Raw genomic sequence first — 26,035 nt, 5'->3', positions numbered from 1 at the left:
GGATAAAGAAATCTTGGTTTGTGCGTTTCTGGATATAGAGGGAGCGTTCAACAACGCAATACCACAATCTCTTGAAAGAGCTGCTCTTGACAGGGGAGTGGAAGCAACTATAGCGGATTGGATCCGCAATATGCTAGATAGTAGAATAGTTTCTACTTCACTCCACGGTGATACGATACGCTTCAGGCCGGGAGGTGGCTGCCCGCAGGGAGGGGTGTTATCTCCCCTGCTGTGGTCCCTCCTAGTTGACGATCTGATTGCGATAGTCGAAGCCGTTAGTGTGGAAATACAAGCTTATGCTGATGACATTGTCGTTATGGTCAAAGGAACCTGTTTGCCGAGGATATCTAAAGTCCTCCAGGTGACCTTAGATACCATTTGCGCTTGGTGTAAGGGAGAGAACCTCTCAATAAACCCGCAAAAGACAATTGTTGTGCCCTTCACCAGGAAGCGAAAGTTGGATGGACTAATTCGCCCAACTATCCAAGGTGAAGAAATTCCATTCTCAAAGGAAGTTAAATATCTAGGAGTAATCCTAGACAAAACCCTGTCATGGAATGGTCATTTGCAGGGAGTTTTGCACAAAGCTAGACTATCCTTGTGGACTTGTCACAGTCTTTGTGGAAAAAGTTGGGGTCTTACCCCTGAAAGACTGTACTGGCTCTATGTGACTGTGGTTAGACCTATGATCACATACGGAGCAGCAGCCTGGTATAGGAAAGTCCGACAGACTTCAGCTATCAGTAAACTTTCACGAATTCAACGAGTAGCTGGATTGGCAATCTCTGGTGCGATAGGCACAACGCCAACTCTAGCAATGGAGGTTCTGCTTGGCCTATCTCCTCTGCATTTGCATATTGAGAAAGTGGCTAGAACAACCATTTACAGATTTAAGCAATATGCTCAAAACTGTTCCGACATGTCCTACCAATGGGCTGCGGAAGACATTATAAGCACTGATACTGTGCTATCAATGCCGTCAGATTTGGCGGTATCACTATCAGTGATTAATGCTCGATACCAGATTGTACTGCCTGAGCGGCAGTCCTGGATCGAAAATGAAAATTCTCTGGTTCGGGCAGACATTTGCTTGTACACAGATGAATCAAAAACGCCTGAAGGGGTAGGAGCAGGAGTATACTGCCAGACACCTCGAATTAAGCAAGCCTACAGCCTGGGTACGTACTGTACTGTATTCCAGGCGGAAGTATTTCCTATTGAACATGACAGTACGAATCTTCTCAGACAGTCAAGCCGCTCTCCAGGCGCTGCAAGCCGTGAAAACGGTGTCGGCTCTGGTTAATGATTGTAAGAGAACATTAAACACACTGAGTTGTGATAACAGAGTCTCTCTGATCTGGGTCCCGGGTCACTCTGGTGTTGCTGGCAATGAAGCGGCAGATAAGCTAACACGAGATGGCAGCGCTGAAGCGTTTGTGGGACCGGAACCAGCAGTTGGTGTATCATTTGCGATGGCCAAATATAGGATTGGACTGTGGGCTGAAGAGAGACTTCGCCTACTGTCGACCAGTTCTCCTGGAATGAGACATGCTAAGGTGTTTATTAACATCGCCACTGTCAAACCCGGGAATATTTTGGGACTTGCCCGTAGTAGCATAAAAGTTCTAATGGGTGTTTTTACTGGGCACTGCCGATTAAAAGCACACCTCAACTTGTTGGGTTTAGCCGACGATGTTGAATGCCGACTATGTGCGGAGGAAGCAGAGACGGTTGAGCATGTTTTATGCCACTGCCCTGCCGTTAACCGTATCAGATTCTCGATTTTTGGGTCGCAGTTTATCTCCTCAAAAGATCTGAATGACCTTTCGCCGAGCAAGGTATTAATGTTCGTTAAGAGCATTGGACTGCACGGTGAAATTTGATAATGATATCTATCGGGGTACAATAGATCCTTAGGGTCGCGGTGCAAGGTTGGTTGGTCCGCCTACCCGATATGTATTCTATGTAATGTAATGTAATGTAATGTAATGTGGTAAAGCCGAGGCCATATATATCATATACCAGCTGATGGAGTTTCAAATATACTTGTGCTATAAGATAATTACGAACAAGTTCGAAATTAGGTGTAATGTGAAATGGCAAAAATATTAAGATTCTCTTTTACAATATTGTCAGCAAAAACGAAACTTCAGTTCTGTTATTTACGCTTAACCCTAGAAAGCTAAACTATCGTAAAAATTACAAGTTCAATAAAGATATACAACAATCTGGCGTTGAATAACAAATAAATCTAGAACAAACACTAGACCTACAACTAGAAACATTCTAGTTTTAGTTCAATAACAACATACAATCTAGCGCTATCTAGTGCTTACTAACGTTACTTAACACTGTCACTAGAACTAATAGTCGACCTAGAACTAGAATCATTCGTCTCTCAAGACGGCTAAACCCGAATGTTTCTAATTCTAGGTCTAGTGATGTCCAAAAGTGTCCAGAAGCTTTCTAATGGTCTCTATAATTATCAAATAGTGTTTAAACGTTTTCTGAAAAATTTTTTTTCTTTAATTGTCCTACTTTTACTATTTCATGTACCTCTAAAATCATCTCCGCACGAAGAAGTAACGGAAAATTGAATTAACACCAACAGATGGCATAACCAATGTAACACCCCTCCGTAGTTACCGCCATAGCAGTCGACTGCTACGTGTAACATCAGATTTAGTTCTAGTTTTCGTTCAATAAAAATATACAACAATCTAGCACTGAATAATAGGTAAAACTAGAACTAACACTAACACATTCAGCTAAACCCGAATATTTCTAGTTCTAGGTCTAGTGTTAGTTCTAATTTTAGTTCAATAATAATACACAACCTAAGACTATTTAGTGCAAACTAGTGCTACTTAGAACTGTCAATAGAACTCACACTCGATCTAGAACTAAAACCATTCGGCTTTAGCCGTTCGCAAGACTAAACGAGGGCATTCTTATGGCATTCTGAACATTGTACTTGTTAATGCATATATCATTTATGTCACTAATGTTGTGAAAAGTCAGAAACCGATTTCAAGAAGAAAATTTTCCATGAAAATATACCATAACCTTATAGGGTTTCAGCAGCGGTTAAATTTTGACTCGCAAACTCCGGCAATCTATTACGGATATCTTGAAAGTTTCGGTATCAGACAGGACCTTCTTCAAAACCTACCACGAACAATTTGTGACAACAAAAGTGCTGTATCGATTGCGTTGAGGACTTGTAATTTCCAATTTTGACCTAAACATGTTTCCAATGATATATTTTGACTAATTGTATTCATTAATGTCAAAATTTGTATCTAGAAGTATTTTTTATTACATTTTTTTTCAGTCGTAAATTTTACGATACTTTAGCTTTAACGTTACTTTTGAACGGTTTAGCTTTCTAGGATTAAGGTGTTGTTATTGATAGATGACGAGGAAGATTTTGAATGGAGGGCAGAATCGTATCGATCTTAGGGACGATGTCCAAATGAATTTGAGAGATGGCTTGGGTTATGTTGATTTGAGGACATCGGTCGATGGAAAAGAACACAAGAAAAAGTACATTGCCACCTGGTGAACTGAAGTCTGCAAAAGTCCGTGCTCTTGTGCATAGTAAGGAATTGACTGCCTCGAGTTCCTTTAATGTATGGATCTTGCTGATTGTACCAAACGTTTTTGAAAGGCTGGTTATTTTGATAATAATATTTTATCATTCGGACATGCTGCTCAATCATGTAATTTGCCTTGGTGATTTGGTATCAGTTGACTCAGTCAACATTGAGCTTTTATAAATTGTTACTATTTTCTTTTCACCTTTACAAGATGCGCATATTGATAACATTCTTTCTGTGGCTTATGATGAGACAAAGCCAGAATGAGCTGAAGGCAGTTATGTTGCTGATTATTTCTACTGACAGTTATAGCAAAAATATTTATCTCACAATCAAGATAACCATGTCAATCGTTACATTTAGAAATCGACTTTTGCGTTTCTAATAGATGAGAAGCATCATCTGAGGTACATCAAGAATGGGGTTCTATTTCAGCAGATCACAAAAAAGAAACACTGTGTAGTGTTTTGGCATCGACAAAAAATCTTGTTTTCTTATTTTGTTGTAAGCGTTCTTTCACGAGATAAGATTATACATGCTTTGATTTCAGGAAGGATGCGCAATTCAAGTCTAGATCATTACACTAAATTTCACCGTTTTAGTTGTGTGTGGTATAATTTATTGGAGTTGGATGAAACGTAGTCCTTCATTTGATACAAGGAATTTAGCATTAGATTGACAGTTTAGGATGACTTAGTATTCATTCAACGATGTATAATTTGCTACAAACTGCAGATCAAAAAATTTTTTTTCTTTAATATGTCCTACTTTTACAATTTCATGTACCTCTAAAACCATCTCAGCACGAAGAAATAACGGAAAATTGAAGTAACACCAACAGATGTCATAACCAATGTAACCATCATGACCGCAAACGGTGCAAATTTTCTCCGCAAGCGATTGTTTACCCATGTCTAAAGCCTAAACAGTAAAAAGAAGAGAAGAACCGGGATCTTTTCTATTAAAATTACTATTATTTTATCTCGGCGAGAGAGAGAGAGTTTCCTGTGTTAATTTACTGTGAGAAACGTTCTCCTCCTTCTCAGCAATTGCTTGATAGCCGGTTTTGTTGATCGTATCACTCTCCTTGTGCTGCTCTTGTTCTGGTCCATTACCTTCTTTAACAAAGCGACCATTCAGTTTACAAAGAGACCAAACAAAAATGATGCATTTAAAACATCAATTTTTATTGATACGGTTTAAAAATGCTTTAAAATGAGACCAAACACGATGAGGTTATCTTAAGATACATCGAGTATTACAAACCGGAAGTAATTAAAACAACGTTTTAATTTTAAAACTTTATGTTTATACTCGATTTAAGTAAAAATACAAAAATACAAGTAATGATCGGATGTTGTTAGTAAAGCGGTAAAGTTTTCTCGAATAGATTGCAAACAGGTTTTGTAACAGGTCACCCCGCTGAGACCCCAACTTTATACGGTACAGGTCTTCGAGAGTGCACACCCTACCCTATACGTAAACAAGAATCGACGAAGCAGAAAAAGATAGCTTTAGCGCGCTTTTTTAACATAACAACAAACCTTGCAGCTTCTTTTCCGTCTCCCAGAATTTTTGCAACTCGGTAAAGTACTTGTCCAATATAAAGACTTTTGAGAGCCCTAACGTAGCCATTTTGGGTGAGCGTCGCGTGCTAAGCTCATGCCATATCGCCGCCGCTCTCCCATACTAAACACATAATAATACTAATGGAATAAAGTTTGTTTTTTTTTTTTTAACTTTGTCAATTTTGATTTAGTGTCACATGGTGTTGAGATAACAAAAATTGTTTTCGTTAATTGTGGGTGGTTTAAAAAACGTGGGTAATTTCTTTTTGGAGTTTTAACACTGCACTTGGTTATCCGACGGCGGTTGTGGCACGTTCCGGGCGCGGAAAAGCACGGACTGAGGGCCGCTACCTGCGAGACGGGGCTCCTCGGTCTCCCGGAGCGCGGACGGTTTCCCCCTCGATCCCCCCTCGACGTCTTCGTCGTTCGTTCTCCTCTCTAGACCCGCCCGTGTGCCACGCTCACCTGTGCGCGACGACGACGACGACGACGGAGGATACACCTGTAAGGACGTCGAAGAAGAAGAGGAACCGCCAACGGCGACCCAAAAAGATTTTTCTTCGAAAAACACCTTCTCAAAAGAAAACAAAAAAATTAACTTTAATTTTTTTCATAATTAAAATCAAAATTCGTTTAGGTACCTTTAAAAATTATTTCTTCGTATTAATTGAAATTTTTTTACTTTCCAGTAAGAAAAAAGAATTCCCAACGAGAACAACACAACCCGAGGAGGATCTAAATCGAAAAAGGAAACGAACAGAACTCGCAAATCTTTGTCCCATTGTGTTGTCCTTGGATCTGTAGAGTCGGTCTCCTTTGTCCTTTCGTGCCGCAGGCTTCAAAAGGTCCACCAAAGAAACCTCCTTTAGTCTATTCAAAACTACTTCGGCAAACATTTTGAATGAATTTAAAAAAACTAAGATTTATCTTATTCACATCCTGGATTTTTATTTATGCAAAAATCAAATTCGTCCTTTTATTTCGATATTAATAACCCCATATTTTAGCATTCCTTGACCCGAATTCCATGACGCAGGAATTTCAGCACCGGCCGATTATTATTCGGCCTCCGCGAGAAAAGAAGTAAATAAACAGCTCCGAAACGAGACGGAATACTCTTAACTCGAGTTCTTGGGGTCGAAGGATTCAACGATGCGTCGAGCGACGAACGTAAAGGTCCATCAACAGGTTCTGGCTTTACGCCCTTTCGAGCGCTTGCGCACTTCAATCAACTTATGAAAACCCAACATTCTTTTTCTTGTTCTATAAAAGAATGCGATGGGGAAATAAAAACAAGAAGAAATTGATTTAAGGTGTCTAAGATGATTTCAACCTTAAATCTTCATCTTGTAAGAAAATATATTATATATGTATAGGTGGAGTACATTTATTTTACGTTAATAAAGAAAAGAGAGAGAAAGGGAGGAGAGTGGCAAGTTCACAATGGGATCGGCTCGAATTGGGAGTAGACCACACGCATCTTGCCTCACCCATAACCATTCGTTGCTTAACCAGATAAAATACTTCTATACTGAAATTATAAAAACTTTTTTTAATACTTATTTTTTAGTGTTAATCGAGTAAAACAAACAAAAACACGATTTGGTTACCTTAAACCAGAAGGTATAGGTCAACACGAATATCTTTGCGGGTGAAGTGTGAGGAGCGAAAGTTGAGCAGTTTACTAGAAATATAGGGCAATTTAATTCAAGGACGAGGCGTGGAGGTGTTACAGAATATTAATGATGGCCTGTTAATTTATTTTTAAAGGGTTGAGACTTATAATTGTCTCCAAAATAATTTTAGTGCAATTAATTCTTTTATATGTTATATCGTTTTTGTATCTGACTATGTTAAAGATTTCGTTGAAGACTGAATCTTCTTCTTTACACTGAAAGCGGGGAAATTTCAAGAATGATGTCCTTCAAACTTCACCTGGAAAGCAGTTAATGTCTTCTTTGACAACCTTCGACATCGTCCCGAATCTTTCTCAAGTAAGTCGGCACAAAGCTTAATAAAATAAATTGGATCATTTTCGTGGTTCCAAAGACATTCAGCTATGAGATATTGCCAACATAACAATCCTCCAGCCTGTTCAAATCAAAGTTCCCCAAATCATCGTCAATGCACCGTTTTTAATGATACCATAAGAAAAATGCTTCTAGTTTAGAAATGTCTAGTTGTAGGGGAAAGATAATTCCAGACACTAAATTTGGATAAGATCTATAATTCTTCTTCTTCAATGGCACTACATTCCAAATGGAGCAGTCTATATTGCTATGGCGATAATTACGGAGGCTCGTGGTTTAACTGTTAACGTCAAATTGGCATGTTAATCATCAAATTTACGCATAACGCTACTGCTATACCGAAAACAGAAAATTTTCTAGCTGTGGCAGTAGCTTTAGTGGCAGTTCACTGCTATGGCAATAGACATTACACGTAAATTTTGATGCTAACAGTCAAACCACACACTTCGGTCGTTACTGCCATAATAGTCGACTACTACGTGTAACGTCATCTTTATTTCGCCTTTTAGTTCAATAACAATACACAATCTAACGCTATTTAATGCCAACTAGTGCTACTTAGAACTGTCACTAGAACCAACACTAGACCTAGAACTAGAAACATCCGGGCTTAGCCGCACGTCTTTAAAGACGGCTAAGCCGGAATGATTCTAGTTCTAGATCTAGAGTTAGTTCTAGTTTTAGTTTAATAGCAATACACAACCTAAAACTATCTAATGCCAACTAGCGCTACTTAAAACTGCCACTAGAAATAACACTAGACCTAGAACTAGAAACATTCGGGCTTAGCCGCACGTCTTTAAAGACGGCTAAGCCCGAATGATTCTAATTCTAGATCTAGAGTTAGTTCTAGTTTTAGTTCAATAGCAATACACAACCTAAGGCTATTTAATGCCAACTAACGCTACTTAGAACTGCCACTAGAACTAACACTAGACCTAGAACTAGAAACATTCGGGCTTAGCCGGACGTCTTTAAAGACGGCTAAACCCGAATGATTCTAGTTCTAGGTCTATTGTTAGTTCTACTTTTATTGCAATAAAAATATACAACAATCTAGCACTGAATAACAATAAAACTAAAACTAGTACTAGACCTAGTTTTGGATCAATAACAATACACAACCTAGATACCTAGACACCAGATAGCACTAGTGTCAACTAGCGTTACTTAAAACTGCCACTAGAACTAACACTAGACCTAGAACTAGAAACATTTGGGCTTAGCCGCACGTCTTTAAAGACGACTAAGCCTGAATGATTCTAGTTCTAGGTCTAGAGTTAGTTCAAGTTTTAATTCAATAACAATACACAACCTAAGGCTATTTAGTGCCATCTAGCGCTACTTAGAATGTCAGTAGAACTAACACTAGACCTAGAACTAGAAACATTCGGGCTTAGCCGCACGTCTTTAAAGACGGCTAAGCCCGAATGATTCTAGTTCTAGATCTAGAGTTAGTTCTAGTTTTAGTTCAATAGCTATACACAACCTAAGGCTATTTAGTGCCAACTAGCGCTACTTAGAACTGTCACTAGAACTAACACTAGACCTAGAACTAGAACCATTTGGGCTTAGCCGCACGTCTTTAAAGACGGCTAAGTCCGAATGATTCTAGTTCTAGGTCTACTGTTAGTTCTAGTTTTAATTCAATAACAATACACAACCTAAGGCTATTTAGTACCAACTAGCGCTACTTAGAACTGTCACTAGAACTAACACTAGACCTAGAACCAGAAACATTCGGGCTTAGCCGCACGTCTTTAAAGACGGCTAAGCCCGAATGATTCTAGTTCTAGATCTAGAGTTAGTTCTAGTTTTAGTTCAATAGCAATACACAACCTAAGGTTATTTAATGCCAACTAGCGCTACTTAGAACTGTCACTAGAACTATCACTAGACCTAGAACTAGAAACATTCGGGCTTAGCCGCACGTCTTTAAAGACGGCTAAACCCGAATGATTCTAGTTCTAGGTCTAGTGTTAGTTCTACTTTTATTGCAATAAAAATATACAACAACTAGCACTGAATAACACTAGACCTAGAACTAAAATTATTCTAGGTCTAGTGTTAGTTCTAGTTTTAGATCAATAACAATACACAACTTAGATGCCTAGACACTAGAGAGCCCTACTGTCAACTAGCTCTACTTAAAACTGCCACTAAAACTAACACTAAACCTAGAACTAGAAATATTCGGGTTTAGCCGCACGTCTTTAAAGACGGCTAAACCCGAATGATTCTAGTTTTAGGACTAGAGTTAGTTCTGGTTTTAGTTCAATAAAAATATACAACAATTCGCTTCCGTTTTCATAGTAAATTTGATTATGGGGTGTTGCAAGTTTTTCATGCTGCTAGATCACAAAGTTATCATGCACGAATTGAAACCATACCTTTGGTTTTTACGGACTCTTCTTTAACGCTACTTCTTCAAACATCTTAATGCAATATTGACTATAATCGGTGACAAAGGTGCCAACTGAAATATGAGGATGATAAACAGTATTCCACTAGTCCTGAAATATACTTCGGTATACCATAAATTGTGAATTAAATGTTGCTTAACTTAGTGTTTATGTTTCCTCAATGCTTTGTCTCCAACCATCTCGGTTTCCGGCCACTTTCTTCCAGAATTTCATTTCGACAATCTACTGATCATTGCTGATCACTTGTCTCAGAAACATGCATTGTACAAATGTCGATTTTTTTTTGTAATACCCTATGGTTTGCTTCCGTACCATATCACTGTAGAGATAACAGTATTATATGTGGGAAGTTTGATATTTTTATGAATATTGCGGAATCTTATGATACGTAATAGGTAGTAGAATGCACGATTTCCGGTGCCTTTTTTTAGTGCTGAGAGGATGAATGGAGCGAGTCCTCTCACCACCGTGACCTATAAAAATTTTTATAACTTAAGCTCTTCAAAAGTTTTGGGCAGATCTAGGTTCTTGATGAACCTTAGTATTGCTTTTAGTTAGTATAGCTTTTAGTAGTAGTACTTTTTGCAGTCCACAGTTGGGTTGGGATCTGTAGCGGTTCTGTAACCCAACCAAATAAAGCCAGTTTCATTACCCATAATATCTTTGTGAACTGGAACTCACCATAGGGTAACTTCATTGCCCGTGGTGAGTTTTCTCAGGTTTCCGGTGACTAGTCATTTTTGTTTCTCCCGAGTCTCATCGTTTTCGGTGTTTACATTATTGCCCAGGTAGCTGAAGTTGTCCACTACTTGGAAGTTGTAGTCTTCAATTGTGACACGATATATCCATCTCTTATTGAAATCAGAAATTCGGGTTTGTCTCCATTGATTCTTGGTCCAACTTCGCTTCCAGCGGTTTTGAAGTTTCCAAAAGATTCCCTGATCGCTTCCATTGATCTGCCAAGGACGAAGGTTATCTGCATATCTAACCATTTGGACAGATTTCTTCATGTATGTATGTATATATTCACGTGGGAGTGAATTCCTTCACAGCACTTAGGCCCTAACGGGTCCTTTGTACATCCCCACATTATCATCCCATCTATCGCACAAAGCTCGATAGGAGATGGAGTTGAGCAGCTTTGATGATGCATTAAAAGTTAGAGATACAAACGGTTCAAAGGATCCGCATGATCGTGTCTCTTATTTCCGGTATGTCCTTTCCGCCACTTTATTGTGACGTTGTTATAAACGTTAGCCTCTTCAAGTGATTGCCGACAGGACTTCACTAACGATGGTGTAGTTCGATGCCTACTAATCGCCAGCATAGCCTGCTTGCTATCTGTGCAGATTACAACGTTTTTGCCAACTTTTTTGGAGTCGATGATCACATTGACTGATATATTTATAATAGTTATTTCAACCTGAGCAGTCGTGCAGTACGACCCTAACGAAGTGGAAAGGTGTAGCTGGAGATCGTGCAAGAAAATTTCCGCTCGGAGACTCCAGCCTTCTTTAATCCATCAGTGTAGATGGTCAGCTTTTTGCCTAAGTTGTTCTGGGGTTCGTTAAAGACTTTTGATAAAAATATCTAGGGGCTGCACGTCGGCTCAGTATAGTCTCCAGCGCGATCGTAGGTGTCAATCTCATGGCGACTCGTTGTAATTGATGCAGCAATTTAGCCTTATAGGCATGGTTTAGAGTTGAGCACCAAACTATGGCTCCGAGAGCTACCATAGGTCTTAGCACCATCTTAGATCCACATTGTAACCTTGAATTTAATCCCTAGGTAATCTCAATTGCCCTTCGACACTGGGTGAGTACAATCGGTGCTTTTTTGGTTTTGCAACAAAAAGTGTGATTTCCAAGTTAGTCCTTTGTCCAAGATATTTCACTTCTAGAGCAAAGGTTAATGGACTGTTGCAAATATGGTGTGGTTTTAAGTGTTCCAATTTCCTCTGTTTAGTGAGCAATCTCAGTATTTAGGATATCTTCATTAAAGTTGCGTTTAGATCGACAACATATTCGAGTGATATGTTGAAGTGTACTACTTTGAATTTGTACTGTGTAGAATTTTGTATGCCTCTTGTTATCTTAAGGTGAGTTTTAAAACCGGAAAAAAGTTAATTTTCCGTGCTTGAACTAATTGTAACGGAACTTTTATGGAGATAAAATTTTTTAAATCTTTCAATCATCGTTTTTTAACCATTAACGTTAACCTACTTTTAACCAAAGACATGATTGAGATAAAAAAAATTTAATTGAGAATTCGTTAGAAGACTTGGAAGTAAACGTGACAACATAATAAACGTCGCGCCGGGATTCATTTCTTTCCATTTTCATCGTTTTCTTTCTCTTTTTCCTTCGTCTAGCGCCTCCTTTTTCTTGGTATGTCTCGTGCCGTCGTCGTCGTCGGCGAAGAGACGGTGGTAATATGCAGGCCATTGTATGCGCCGAGCCTGCTTGGGTCATTGGCTGCCTGCACCACGCCGCCTGATGAAACCGCGTTCGTTCCTTCTTTCGTTTGGTCTCTCGTGCGACCACAACACCGAGAAAGTCATCGTCAAAACGATTGAGCTGCTGTGCGAACGCTTACTAATCGACTTTTAACGAACGTTTAATCATAACATAACCCAACACAACTAATAGATTCATAACAAAATATTTGAACTAATACACAATTATTTTATTATTTTTTCTTTAGCTTCTAAGAAAAGCAAAATGAGATTATGTTTCTAAGAAGCTCGCACCATTCTAAGAAAGCAACTGCGGTAATTGGCGAGTTGAGATGGTTTTGAAAGATTACGAGGGCGCAGTCGCAATGTTTTCATTTAAATCAGTAGAGTAATAATGAGAGTTCTGGAGCGGAAGCCGTGACGTCACGCCTCAATGTATAAGGTATAGGGAGCGGTGCCAACCGAAGTTTGGGGGAAAAAAAATTTGGTTTCGTTAAAAAAGAGGATTAATGAAATGAGGTGAGCAATTAAAGTAATTCTCTTCAATCACTTGTGTAAGAGGGGAATTAAATTTTAAATAAAAATATCGTTGCATCATCGATATATGTTCAAAAAATAAAAATAGCCACGCAACTATTATTACATCACCTAATTGTATGCACGAGGTGAAAGCTTTACTATAACACAAAAGAGCTACATGCTAGATTCTGCCTTTAAAAGAGCCGAAGTCGAAGCCGAAGCGGGTTTGTAATCGCAGCAGCTAAAGTGGAGAAGAAGGAGGAAAAGATCTGGGCGTACCATCGTCATTAGAAAATGTTATGGGATTCGAATGGCTCGGTTTCCTTTGCGGCAAAAAAAGAAGCGGCAGCAAACCCAACACTCCCACGCAATACTTTAGTTTCGTGCCGTAGTCAAGTCGCTGTATACAGCACAATACGCTATATAGCTATCGCAACAACGGTATATACAATACAAGTTGATGCAGGTGGGAATAGAAAACGAACGGAATAACTAAAAATAAAAATAAGATAAACTGAGCGTGTTTGGACTCATTTTAAGACAATTATAATTTCTTACGAAGAGGATTAAAGCAAGAAATGCGGAATGTTAGACACTTTATTAATTGGCAATTCATTAGAAGACAATGACAAGGCAAAAATGTTCAACGACCGTTTACTTTATTGGGCACGCATTCCTGCGTACTCAAGAATTTCCGGACAGCTTTCGATTTGTACCTCTAAAAAGTTTTAATTGCACTCAATAAAAAAAAATTTCAAATTGTCGCCATCTCTTAATCCGCGCCAAAAGTTACAAGTCGATAAGAAAGGATTGAGTTAAACCCGTGTTTTATAAGTTGCCTATCTCGATGGGGAAACGCACCATAAACGAGAAATTTTTTTTTGCGTTTCTCATTTTACTTGGTCTCCCAGCGATTTTCAAGAGGAAAATAGTACATAATAAAATTAATTGTTTTATGCTTATTGCTCGCCTGGCGATCGTAAAAGGTATTGTGTGCCAGAGAATCGCATTAAGCGCGCATTCCGCGACGGTACCGTGAAAGCTGCAAAATAATTAGCGTATCCACTTTAGTCGTTGCCCATCGATAGCTTCGGGGGAATATCAACCATGTTATTTTTGTTTTTCAACAATTTCTCTTTAAAGCATTTCCATAAAAAAAAATTTAAATAAATAATAAAACTATGTAACGCAAAGAAATCGCCAAGGAAGTAATGGGGCGAAAACTACGAGATAATAAAGTAGATGAGTAAACTTAATTAAAGTAATTAAGTCAATTAAAGCAAAAGAATTAATTAACTCAATTAATTTAATTGAATTAGTCAAACGTTTAAGCTTCGTGTTTAATAATTAAAACAAACAGATATATTTAAAATCTCGCAAATCTTAAAACTAGCTGGTTTTGGAATACATAGTAAGAAGAAAAAAAAGAAAATTTGCTGATTAATAAGACCTTAGAACTGATTGCCATATCATGGGCTATAAGCATACTCAGAATTACTGTTTGGAACTTGACAAACACTGTATATTGCTTGATATTTTGTTTGCAGAAGACCACATAGTGATTACAAAAGACTTGATATTATTTCCAGAAAACTGCCAGAAAACTAGATACTGTGTGGAGAAGACTAATCATTGTTTGAAACTTGACAAATACTGAATATTGCTTGAAGAAGAATATGTTTAATATCTCGAAAATCTTGAAACAAGGCTTAAAACAAGCTGGTTCTGGAATACATAGTAAAACAGACATTGGTAAAGAAAGTTGCTGATTAATAAGACCTTAGAACTTATTTCCTACGCAGGTGATATTAATACCATGAACTATAAGCGAAAACACAGGTATACTCAGAATTACTGTTTAAAACTTGACAAATATTGTATATTTCTTGATATTCTGTTTGCAGAAGACCACATATTGATTACAAAAGACTTGATATTATTTCCAGAAAACTAGATACTGTGTGGAGAAGACTAATCATTGTTTGAAACTTGACAAATACTGAATATTGCTTGAAGAAGAATATGTTTAATATCTCGAAAATCTTGAAACAAGGCTTAAAACAAGCTGGTTCTGGAATACATAGTAAAACATAGACATTGGTAAAGAAAATTTGCTGATTAATAAGACCTTAGAATTGACTTCCTACGCAGGCGACATTAATACCATGAACTATAAGCGAAAACACAGTCATACTCAGAATTACTGTTTGAAACTTGACAAATACTGTATATTGCTTGATATTACAGCGCGCAGGATACGACATATTGATTACAGAGGACTTGATATTATTGGCAGAAAACTAGATATTGCTGTCAAAACACTAGATATGAATCATGGAAAATACTGATTATTGTTTGAAAAAGGATTTATCTTAGTTACAGAACAGCACATATTGATTATAGAGCACTTGATAATGTTGTCAGAAAACAAGGTACTGCATGCAGAAAACTACTAACTGTTTGAAACTTCACAAACACTGTATATTGCTTGAAAAAAAATATATACTGTTTGCAAAAGACCACTTATCAATTACAGAATACTAGATATTGCTATCAAAAAACTAAATACTGTATGTCATTGTCTGAATCTTGGAAAATACTGAATATTGCTTGAAATACTGGATATATACTATATGTACAAAACCACATATCGATAATGGAGTTCTATATATTGCTCCCAAAAAACAAGATACTACATGCAGAAGACTACTCATTGTTTAAATCTTGGCGAACACCAAGGACAGTAGAATCTAACAGGACTGTACACATCCTTTGTATTTTTGTAGCCCACTACGGGTTGGTTGCCCGCACTACTTGCCACGCCTGGCATTAATATGTCTAAAAACATAAAATTTCAAACATATGGATACGTCTATGATATAGCCTCTAAAAATACACAGCAAACGCATAGACCACAACAACAGCTGGGCGCAAGGACAGTAGAATCTAACAGGACTGCTACATACATTGTTGTGACAGCCTGCCCGCAAACTACGTCACACCATTTTCCACGCCCAGCTGTTGTTATGGTCTATGTGTCAGACGCTAATCCCGAATGTTTCTAGTTCTAGGTCTAGTGTTAATTCTAGTTTTAATTATTATTCAGCGCTAGATTGTTGTATATTTTTATTGAGCTATAACGGACACTGCGTTCCCTGTATTCATCCGTTATATTGAGGTTTTACTGCAATTGTCAATTACATTGACATATTGCATTTTATGTGGGATAAAGTAAGTAGGTATGTCCTGGTTTCTATGGGAATATATTTTTGTATATTACATCTTAAGTAAAATTCACTGTATATTAATATACAGGTCGCTGATATGTATGGAAACGTTCGGTTATCTCCTAAAGTAAAATAGCTAGCAAAAAATCTTAAGATACAAAAATATTAGTATTTTTTTAAAGTCTATTCATGTAGCACATCATAAACCTAAACTCAACTGTTTTTGAGATATTGAACTTTGAAGATCACTCTTATAAATTACACAAAAATATTTTAGTCGTTTATGTTCATAATTCATGAAGTTACCTTTGAAAGTTTTTCATCTCCATAGCAACGACTACAAAAATAGTTTCAATAATTTGCGCCCAAAGATAAATTACGTCACTAATTAGATAAATTCGTAAATTTTTGAAAGCTCGATATCTGGAAGACGGTTAAGTTAACATGAATTTTGTTTAGAATTTTGAGATGAACCGAAATTTGGAATAATATACAGGTTGTTTGTTTGATTCTCTTTTATCATAGTGTGCTTAATGGATGGCAATAAATAAGTATCGTACTTTAATGAAGAAAATTTTTATTTTTATTTTTTGGTTTCTACCGGTTTCCGCTCGACGCCATCATCAGGAAAACCACGTCATACAATTTCTGTCCTTTTTCTTATCATATTCAATTTTTCTTTTCTTTCAACTTTTATTACAGGCGTTTAATGTTCAAATTCACTTAATTATAATTTTACAAGACCACGATGTTGTTTATGCTTGTGGCTAAATATTAGATATACAGGGTGTCCCGCAACGATTGTACAAAACTGCATCGGAGTATTCTATGATCAAAAATAAACAAAAAAAGCCTAATAAACATAGATCCGAAAATGTACCATTTTTGAGATATTCAAAGATTTAGTTTCTTAAGTTGATATTGTTAACATCATGAATTTAAATTTGTTTTTATAATAATTAAGTCGTTACTATGATTACGATAAGTTGTCTAATCAAAAAATAATAATAATACTTCACGAAATTATTATTTTACTATTTACTTTAATAAAACTATTAAGTATGGCTCCTATTAATTACTCCAAGGAAGAGATGGCGAATATGGTGTATTGTTACGGACTAGCTGATGGAAATGCGTCGTTAGCAGCTCGTCATTACGCGCAAAGGTTCCCGAACAGACGATTGCCTAATAGTCACACCTTTAGCAGACTATTTCTCAGATTAAAAGAAACGGGAAGCGTAACCCACAGCCATTCCACGGAGAGATATTACACAAGGCCGGTGGAATTAGAAGAAGCAGTTTTGAGAAGAGTCGATGGAAATGCCTCAACCAGCATTAGAAGAATTTCTGCACAAGAAAACATTAACAAAACAACCGTTCACCGCATTTTAAGGGAGCAGTTGCTTTATCCTTATCATTACAACACCGTTCAAGCTCTAACAGAAAATGATGGCGAAAAAAGAGAGATTTTTTGTAGGTGGGCCATACAGGAAGAGGTAGTAAACGTCGACTTTCCCATAAACATTGTATTTACGGATGAAGCAACATTTACTCAAAGCGGAATTTTTAATATTCATAATGCGCACGTTTGGAGCAATGAAAATCCCCATGCAATACTAGAAACTCATCATCAGTGGCGATTCAGTGTTAATGTATGGGCTGGAGTTATAGGTGATCAGTTATTAGATCCATTTTTTCTTCCAAAGAGATTGACAGCCGATGCCTACATACATTTTTTACAAAATGACCTTACAGAGGCATTTGATGAATTACCTCAACAAATTCTAGAAGATTGCTACTTTATGCACGATTATGCACGCGCTACTCGAGCATACTTAAATAACAGATTTGGCAATAAGTGGATTGGCCGAGGAGGGCCACCTCGTTCACCAGATTTAAATCCGTTAGATTTTTGGTTTTGGGGACATTTAAAACAAATTGTTTATTCTGAAGACGTTCAAAATGTGCAGGATTTGAAGAATAAAATTAGTAACGCATTTGACACAGTAAAACAAATTCCTGGTATCTTTGAACGCATTAGAAGTTCATTTAGAAAACGTATCCGTTTGTGTTTAGAAGTAAATGGTGCGCATATTGAACATTTATTATGACATGAATCTTTTCCAATTTGTTAAATATTCGTTGTTTTTATGCTGGTTGAGCGATTTTCTTCGACAATCTTTGTTACTTCTTTTGTTAAATTATTAATGAACTGTATTAATTAACTTAATATTATCTTATTATTTATTAAACTTTATCTTAACCATCGTAACCATGGTAATCATATAATTACTGCATCTAAATCGTTAGAATTAATGATGTTTACAATAGGTCAGCTTATGAAACTAAAACTTTGAATATCTCGAAATTGGTCCATTTTCGGACCTATGTTTATTAGACTTTTCTTGTCTGTTTTCGATCAGAGAATACGCTGATGCAGTATTGTACAATCGTTGCGGGACACCCTGTATACAGGTTGTTCCATTAAAGAAAACGTAACTTTGTGACTGACTCTGTATACTTAATTTGTCCTTATTGTAATAGATTTAAAAAAAACACTAAAACTTCCGTATCTCAAAATTTTTTGCTAGCTATCTTACGTTAGGAGATAACTGACCGTTGCATACATATCAGCGACCCTGTATTATATTAAATGAAACGATAGTTTTTAAAGGATTAGCATATATTATCGGATTCATTTTATCTCAACTTTTTTTAAATGTGGTTTTAACCAATTTGCTTTTATGTAAAGTGAACGAGTCTCGCCGTACGATATTATTTACGGCCACCTTCGGTGGTTATATTGAATTGATCGCGACTTTACTACGATAATATCGTAAGGATTTTACGATATCTCGAGACGTTTACGCTAACTACTAACGGATTTTAACTATTAACGTGGTTTAACTCAAATTTCACATTCAACGTTATTATAACCTCAAATAACGATTATTGCCAAATCATTTTTCTAAGAACATTTATAAATTTATAAATTATCCGAATTAGGAAGCATTTATTGGGTGCTTTCCGCGTTAACTTCGATGTAAATTACGAAACCAATTTAGGACAGACTAAATTGCCGGTTGTGGTGATTCTTCAACCCGTTGTCGACGTAAACGTAATCTTCCCCGTCGCACGGCCAATTTGAACGAATCTCTTGATTTCAGTAATCGATCCAGCACAAATTGCCCATTAAAAGCGGAATTAACTAATTTAATTTCCAAGTGCTGTAAAGGTGAAGAGCTTAATAGCGCAAAATAAAAAAAAAGTTATTTTATATTATACATAATATTGTTTACAAACAGTTAACAAGAATTAATTAAAGAAAAACTTGATCTCCAAGTTTGGTAAAAGAGGGATTAATTATTTTGTGTTGGTAATTGGCGAAGAAACGAGCGTCATTGTTTCGCATAATTGAAACCGAAGAAGTAAAACTGGGCCGGCTTCAGCACGACGCAGAAAATTTTAATTGGTACACCTGTGGCTTTGGTTGTTTGACAAAAAGGGGATCCCCCTTTGCTGTCGCCTTTGTTTATCGCGCGTTTTATCACAAGAAGTTCACTGGAACCGTACTCGACAACGGCGACGGGCCATTATGTCTGTACACGGTTCCTGCTAAGTATCTCGTTATCGTCTCGGCTTTTTCGGTTGAATCCAACAACAACGACGACCACCATTCGGAATTTTAACCGGAGATATTTCGTTTCATTACATACAAAACCAACATTTTTTAAAGAAATAAACATAATTCAATGAATACTATGACTTATTAATTGAATTAATTAAAACTGGACCCCGTTAATACATTATACATTACAAATGAGATTTTGAACTAAAACAACTTCTTGATAAAAGTGAATTGAGTAAAGTATGCCTAGATGTCTACATATTGACTATTCGAGTTGTTATCAGAAAACAGGGGAAAATATATTTCAAAGCCGGGGTCGCTTGCGGCTATTTATATTTTTATAAAGACTTAACAATCCAGATTTAATAATCTACACCGTTATAATGCTAACAGCCGAGGTGCTACAATCTATACCGCGAATGAGATAGTGGCCGAGGTCGCTTGCAGCCAAGGCGCTACATTTTCTCTCCATAAAGAGTAAGCAGTCCAGACTCTATAATCAACAGTGTTATAGTAGTCGAGGTCGCTCACGGCCGAGGCGCTACAATGTGCACCGTTAATAAGACAGAAGGAAATTTTCTTCGGTTTTATCACCCAAAAATGTATAAGGTAAAAATCAATTAAATTGTATTTCTCGGTAATATACTTTATTCTTTCTACCGGTTTCGATACTTATAGTATCATCATCAGGAGATCCTATCAAACACAACGAACAAAATCAAATTACAATTACACTGTTGGAAATAATTCACGAGCACACCTTGCATAAAATGAACGCGTGTGTCTAGCGCAATAAAATTTGGTATGGAAGTAGTACTAAAGTAGCATAACTTACTCTCACATGGAGAACGGCACAACTCTGCTGGGAGGAGAAACATCAATAGCGAGAGTATCCCCCGTGAGCTTCGCGTACCATCGCTACACGACGTGGCATGGAGTCTATAAGTCGCTATATTGTAGCGAGAGGGATGGCCAATCATGCCACCTCAACTCGCCTCCATAGCTCCTCAACGTTAGCCGAGAAAGCCGAATAACGTAGAAGTCTCCGACCAGTCATGTCCCAAACATGTTTGATCGGATTCAGATGCGGAAACCGAGCTAGCCATGGAAGTATTCGTATACGGTGCTCTTCCACAAAGGTCTGTACAACATGCCCGATGTGCTGTCGTACGTTGTCGTGCATGTATAGCAGACATGGGAGCCGCCGAACATAGGGAAGCACAACGGACCGTAGCACCTCATCTACGTATCATTGACCAGTCATGGTCTGCTATACACGCAGCAGACGTGTACGTCCACCATATGTAATCGCACCCCATACCATAGTGCTCGGTTGTCGGTGAATAGGGCGTTCTTGCACACACTGCTCGAGTAGACGATCATCACGGCTCCGACGAACTAAAATTCGCGCATCACCAGTGCTCAATTCGAATCTTGATTAATCGGAAAACAAAATGTCCCTCTACTCGGCAACCTACTAATGCCTAGCGTCGACCCTCTCATGACGTATGCTGCGGTGCTCGGGTATTACTGGAATCCGCTGTATCGCACGACGCGCGCGCCAGTCCACTATCTACCAAACGCCGCCGTACAGTTTGCGTAGTGAGTGCGCTTTCCCCTGCCAGTGGGCAAACAGCTCCAAGTTGCCTTGAGGAGGACGCACACGACGCTAAAGCGCTGAGCACAAGAGTGCGATCCTCGTGTACTGTGGTCGCGCAGGGCCGTCCCGGCCGCGGCTGTAGGTACCTATGTCCTACCTCAGACCATTCTCGCTATGCCAGTTGCACTGCCGATAACGACCGCTCGAGACGACGCGCAATTTCACGGAACGATACACCCTCAATGTGCATACCCACAAACATTCCTCGTTCAAACTCGCTTAAGTAACGCGATCGCCCATCCATTGCGCACAGAGTACGATAACAATGTGGTCCCTCACACCACAGTAAAAACGACCGGTATTTTCCATCCACTTCGGTCTCCATAGCGACGGAATGTTCCACTTGGAAGGGCAGCTCAGTCAAAAATGCCGCGACGGAACAACTCGAAACTCCCTGAATAAACTCGTCTACAGTAAACCTTTGTTCTCCGCAAATATTATGGATTTATCTTCACGCGTTCAGATTATATAGGGTGTGCTCGTGAATTATTTCCAACAGTGTATAAAGTCTTAAAATAAAAGCCGATTTATATAACCTATAAAAACTTACGTCAGAAACGGTTTCTTAAAACAGAATAAAAAGGTTGAAAACATCGTAACACAAAAATTAAGCGATTGACATGTAATTGTACAAAAGTAGGTAATTAAACACTAATTAACAGTAAATGAAAACGGCGTGCGACCAAGGCGTTACATTCTATCTCCATGAACACTTATCCATCAATCTACATCCTATAACCGTTATACTCTATTATAGTGATAGGAGCCGAGGTCGCTTGCAACCGAGGCGCTACATTCTATCTCCATAAAGACTAACCAACCAAAGCAATGTACACCATTAATGAGATAGTAGCCGAGGCGTTATATTCTATCTGCATAAAGACTTATCAATCTATACCTTATAACCGTTATACACCATTATAGTAACAGTAGCCGAGGCGGTGCATTCTATCTCCACAAAGAGTAAGCAACCCAGGCCCTATAATCTACACCGTTAAAGAAATAATAACCGAGACGCTATAATGTACACTGTTAATGAGATAGTATCCAAGGTCACTTGCGGCCGAGGCGCTACATTCTATCTCTATAAACACTTATCCAACAATCTACACCCTATAACCGTTATACACCATTATAATAACAGTAGCCGAGGTCGCTTGCGACCAAGGCGGTGCATTCTATCTCCATGAAGAGTAAGCAACCCAGACCCTATAATCTACACCGTTAAAGAAATAATAGCCGAGACGCTACAATATACACTGTTGATGAGATAGTGTTCAAGGTCACTTGCGGCCGAGCCGCTACATTCTGTCTCTATAAACACTTATCCATCAATCTACACCTTATAACCGTTATACACCATTATAGTAACAGTAACCGAGGTCGCTTGCGACCAAGGCGGTACATTCTATCTCCATAAAGAGTAAGCAACCCAGGCCCTATAATCTATACCGTTAAAGAAATAATAACCGAGACGTTATAATGTACACTGTTAATGAGATAGTATCCAAGGTTACTTGCGACCGAGGCGCTACATTCTATCTCTATAAACACTTATCCATCAATCTACACCTTATAACCGTTATACACCATTATAGTAACAGTAACCGAGGTCGCTTGCGACCAAGGCGGTGCATTCTATCTCCATAAAGAGTAAGCAACCCAGGCCCTATAATCTATACCGTTAAAGAAATAATAACCGAGACGTTATAATGTACACTGTTAATGAGATAGTATCCAAGGTTACTTGCGGCCGAGGCGCTACATTCTATCTCTATAAACACTTATCCATCAATCTACACCCTATAACCGTTATACATCATTATAGTAACAGTAGCCGAGACTGAGGCGGTGCATTCTATCTCCATAAAGAGTAAGCAATCCAGGCCCTATAATCTACACCGTTAAAGAAATAATAGCCGAGACGCTATAATGTACACTGTTAATGAGATAGTATCCAAAGTTACTTGCGGCCGAGGCGCTACATTCTATCTCTATAAACACTTATCCATCAATCTACGTCCTATAACCGTTATACACCATTATAGTAACAGTAGCCGAGGTCGCTTGCGACCAAGGCGGTGCATTCTATCTCCATGAAGAGTAAGCAACCTAGGCCCTATAATCTACACCGTTAAAGAAATAATAGCCGAGACGCTACAATATACACTGTAGATGAGATAGTGTTCAAGGTCACTTGCGGCCGAGGCGCTACATTCTATCTCTATAAACACTTATCCATCAATCTACATCCTATAACCGTTATACACCATTATAGTAACAGTAGCCGAGGTCGCTTGCGACCAAGGCGGTGCATTCTATCTCCATAAAGAGTAAGCAACCCAGGCCCTATAATCTACACCGTTAAAGAAATAATAGCCGAGACGCTACAATATACATTGTTGATGAGATAGTGTTCAAGGTCACTTGCGGCCGAGCCGCTACATTCTATCTCTATAAACACTTATCCATCAATCTACACCCTATAACCGTTATACACCATTATAGTAACAGTAGCCGAGGTCGCTTGCGACCAAGGCGGTGCATTCTATCTCCATAAAGAGTAAGCAACCCAGGCCCTATAATCTACACCGTTAAAGAAATAATAGCCGAGACGCTACAATATACATTGTTGATGAGATAGTGTTCAAGGTCACTTGCGGCCGAGCCGCTACATTCTATCTCTATAAACACTTATCCATCAATCTACATCCTATAACCGTTATACACCATTATAGTAACAGTAGCCGAGGTCGCTTGCGACCAAGGCGGTGCATTCTATCTCCATAAAGAGTAAGCAACCCAGGCCCTATAATCTACACCGTTAAAGAAATAATAGCCGAGACGCTACAATATACATTGTTGATGAGATAGTGTTCAAGGTCACTTGCGGCCGAGCCGCTACATTCTATCTCTATAAACACTTATCCATCAATCTACACCCTATAACCGTTATACACCATTATAGTAACAGTAGCCGAGGTCGCTTGCGACCAAGGCGGTGCATTCTATCTCCATAAAGAGTAAGCAACCCAGGCCCTATAATCTACACCGTTAAAGAAATAATAGCCGAGACGCTACAATATACATTGTTGATGAGATAGTGTTCAAGGTCACTTGCGGCCGAGCCGCTACATTCTATCTCTATAAACACTTATCCATCAATCTACACCCTATAACCGTTATACACCATTATAGTAACAGTAGCCGAGGTCGCTTGCAACCAAGGCGGTGCATTTTATCTCCATGAAGAGTAAGCAACCCAGGCCCTATAATCTACATCGTTAAAGAAATAATAGCCGAGACGCTACAATATACACTGTTAATGAGATAGTGTTCAAGGTCACTTGCGGCCGAGGCGCTACATTCTATCTCTATAAATCCATCAATCTACACCCTATAACCGTTATACACCATCATATTAACAGTAGCCGAGGTCGCTTGCGACCAAGGCGGTGCATTCTATCTCCATAAAGAGTAAGCAACCCAGGCCCTATAATCTACACCGTTAAAGAAATAATAGCCGAGACGCTACAATATACACTGTTAATGAGATAGTGTTCAAGGTCGCTTGCGGCCGAGGCGCTACATTCTTTCTTGATAAAGAAAACCCAGGCCCTATAATCTATACATTGCGATAAGCGCACAACAAGGAGGATTGGAAACCAGTGGGTCAGAGACCGAGAAAGGATGGATGGATGATGTAGAGGAGGATTTGAGAAAAGTGGAAGTTAGCAGGTAGACCCACCAAGACTTATAACTCCGTAAGAAGAAGAATTATTATGTATTTGGATTCTCATCTAATTTTTTGGTCACACAGTTCTCATTTGAATCTTCTGCGTGGTCTCATTTTTATGTTTACTTTTCACCTTGTCTTTTTATCTTAAGTTTTCTTCTTATTTTCTTGCAGACTCTTCCCATCTTCATAACATTTACAGAAAAGTTTTTACTGCAAGTTAACATTGAAATTTACGAGGCGCCTGAATAAAAATAAAAATTTCTTGGCATTGTATGAAAATTTCAAAATCGTATGCACATGTTTTACGTATGGTAATAAGAGGGATAGAGTAAGATCATTCAATTCACCACGTCAGGGGCGGTGGCGTTTTATTTATTTATTCGACGGCGAGTTGGTTGCCTTTGCGATAGAGAAACTCGAACTTCAGCATCAGTTCTTCTCAGATACTGAAATAGATTAAACTTTCGAAACGCGGGCGCGGTTTGCATACGACAACCTTGAAATAAAACCCCATTCTTTCAGTTCTTAGTCTTATATTAGTACTCGGAGAAGACTTCGAGATACGTTTTGCGAAGACAACGTTTCAAAACGTTAGTTTTAAAATAAGTAAGATTAAAATTGAAGTTGATTATTATTAAAACGAATTCGATGTTACGTCACTGAATCGTTTAACAGAAAGGTTACAAGAACGGAACAAGGGTCGAATGATTTACAACTACGCCGAGTGGTACAACACTGCCCACTCATTAAGCAATTTGCCGACACGGGGCGATAAAATTATTCACGATTAATAAACCGTAATAAATAAAAGAGAATTTTGACATTTCTTTTCTCCATTTAACATGTGCAATATATTTCATAATTTTAAATTCAAAGTTTCTGCATGTTAATATAACCAGTGTTAATATCTTCATCGACTTACAACTTGTTATGCATAGAAGGCGGTGTGGTTCTTCGTTGATCCAGTTTGCATAAACGCTGATCCGCAATATGTGGTTATCGTATTATCTTGGAAATTGCTTAATCTCGTTGATTGATCGCGTATAATTGCAAATAAAGATTTGATTTAAAAAAAAATTAAATTCTAAATTTTATTCTTGTTAATTTCTTTTTTTCCCCATTTATGCATGTTCACTTAAAGAGTAAACGATATCTTCAATCTTTCAAGCCTAATTAGAACTGGTAAC

The 26,035-nt window shown here is 38.2% G+C and overlaps 1 protein-coding gene and 1 long non-coding RNA gene across 3 annotated transcripts in view; one reads left to right on the top strand and one right to left on the bottom strand.

The window, feature by feature from the left end:
* The window catches only part of LOC139432645 (uncharacterized), an 82,625-nt gene that overhangs the window by 6,398 nt on the left and 50,192 nt on the right, over positions 1–26,035 (top strand). Inside the window, exons 2-4 of the long non-coding RNA XR_011642393.1 lie at positions 5,857–6,480; positions 6,544–7,161; positions 12,324–12,594. This is a non-coding gene — a long non-coding RNA (uncharacterized lncRNA). The remainder of the gene's footprint in view (positions 1–5,856; positions 6,481–6,543; positions 7,162–12,323; positions 12,595–26,035) is intronic.
* The window catches only part of LOC111419863 (unconventional myosin-IXb-like dachs), a 98,282-nt gene that overhangs the window by 28,404 nt on the left and 43,843 nt on the right, over positions 1–26,035 (bottom strand). Inside the window, exon 1 of one of the 2 annotated variants that reach the window (XM_071201389.1) lies at positions 5,144–5,505. The exons of the other annotated variant lie outside the window; for it this stretch is intronic. Coding sequence (XP_071057490.1) covers positions 5,144–5,234 — 91 coding nt within the window. The 5' untranslated portion in view covers positions 5,235–5,505. Of the gene's footprint in view, positions 1–5,143; positions 5,506–26,035 lie in introns of those variants that run through there. 2 annotated transcript variants of the gene reach the window in all.

Source organism: Onthophagus taurus, chromosome 1 (assembly GCF_036711975.1).
Source record: "Onthophagus taurus isolate NC chromosome 1, IU_Otau_3.0, whole genome shotgun sequence".
Taxonomy (NCBI): domain Eukaryota; kingdom Metazoa; phylum Arthropoda; class Insecta; order Coleoptera; family Scarabaeidae; genus Onthophagus; species Onthophagus taurus.
The sequence above is the reverse complement of the archived record's forward strand: the minus strand, read 5'-3'. Positions and strand labels throughout refer to the sequence as shown.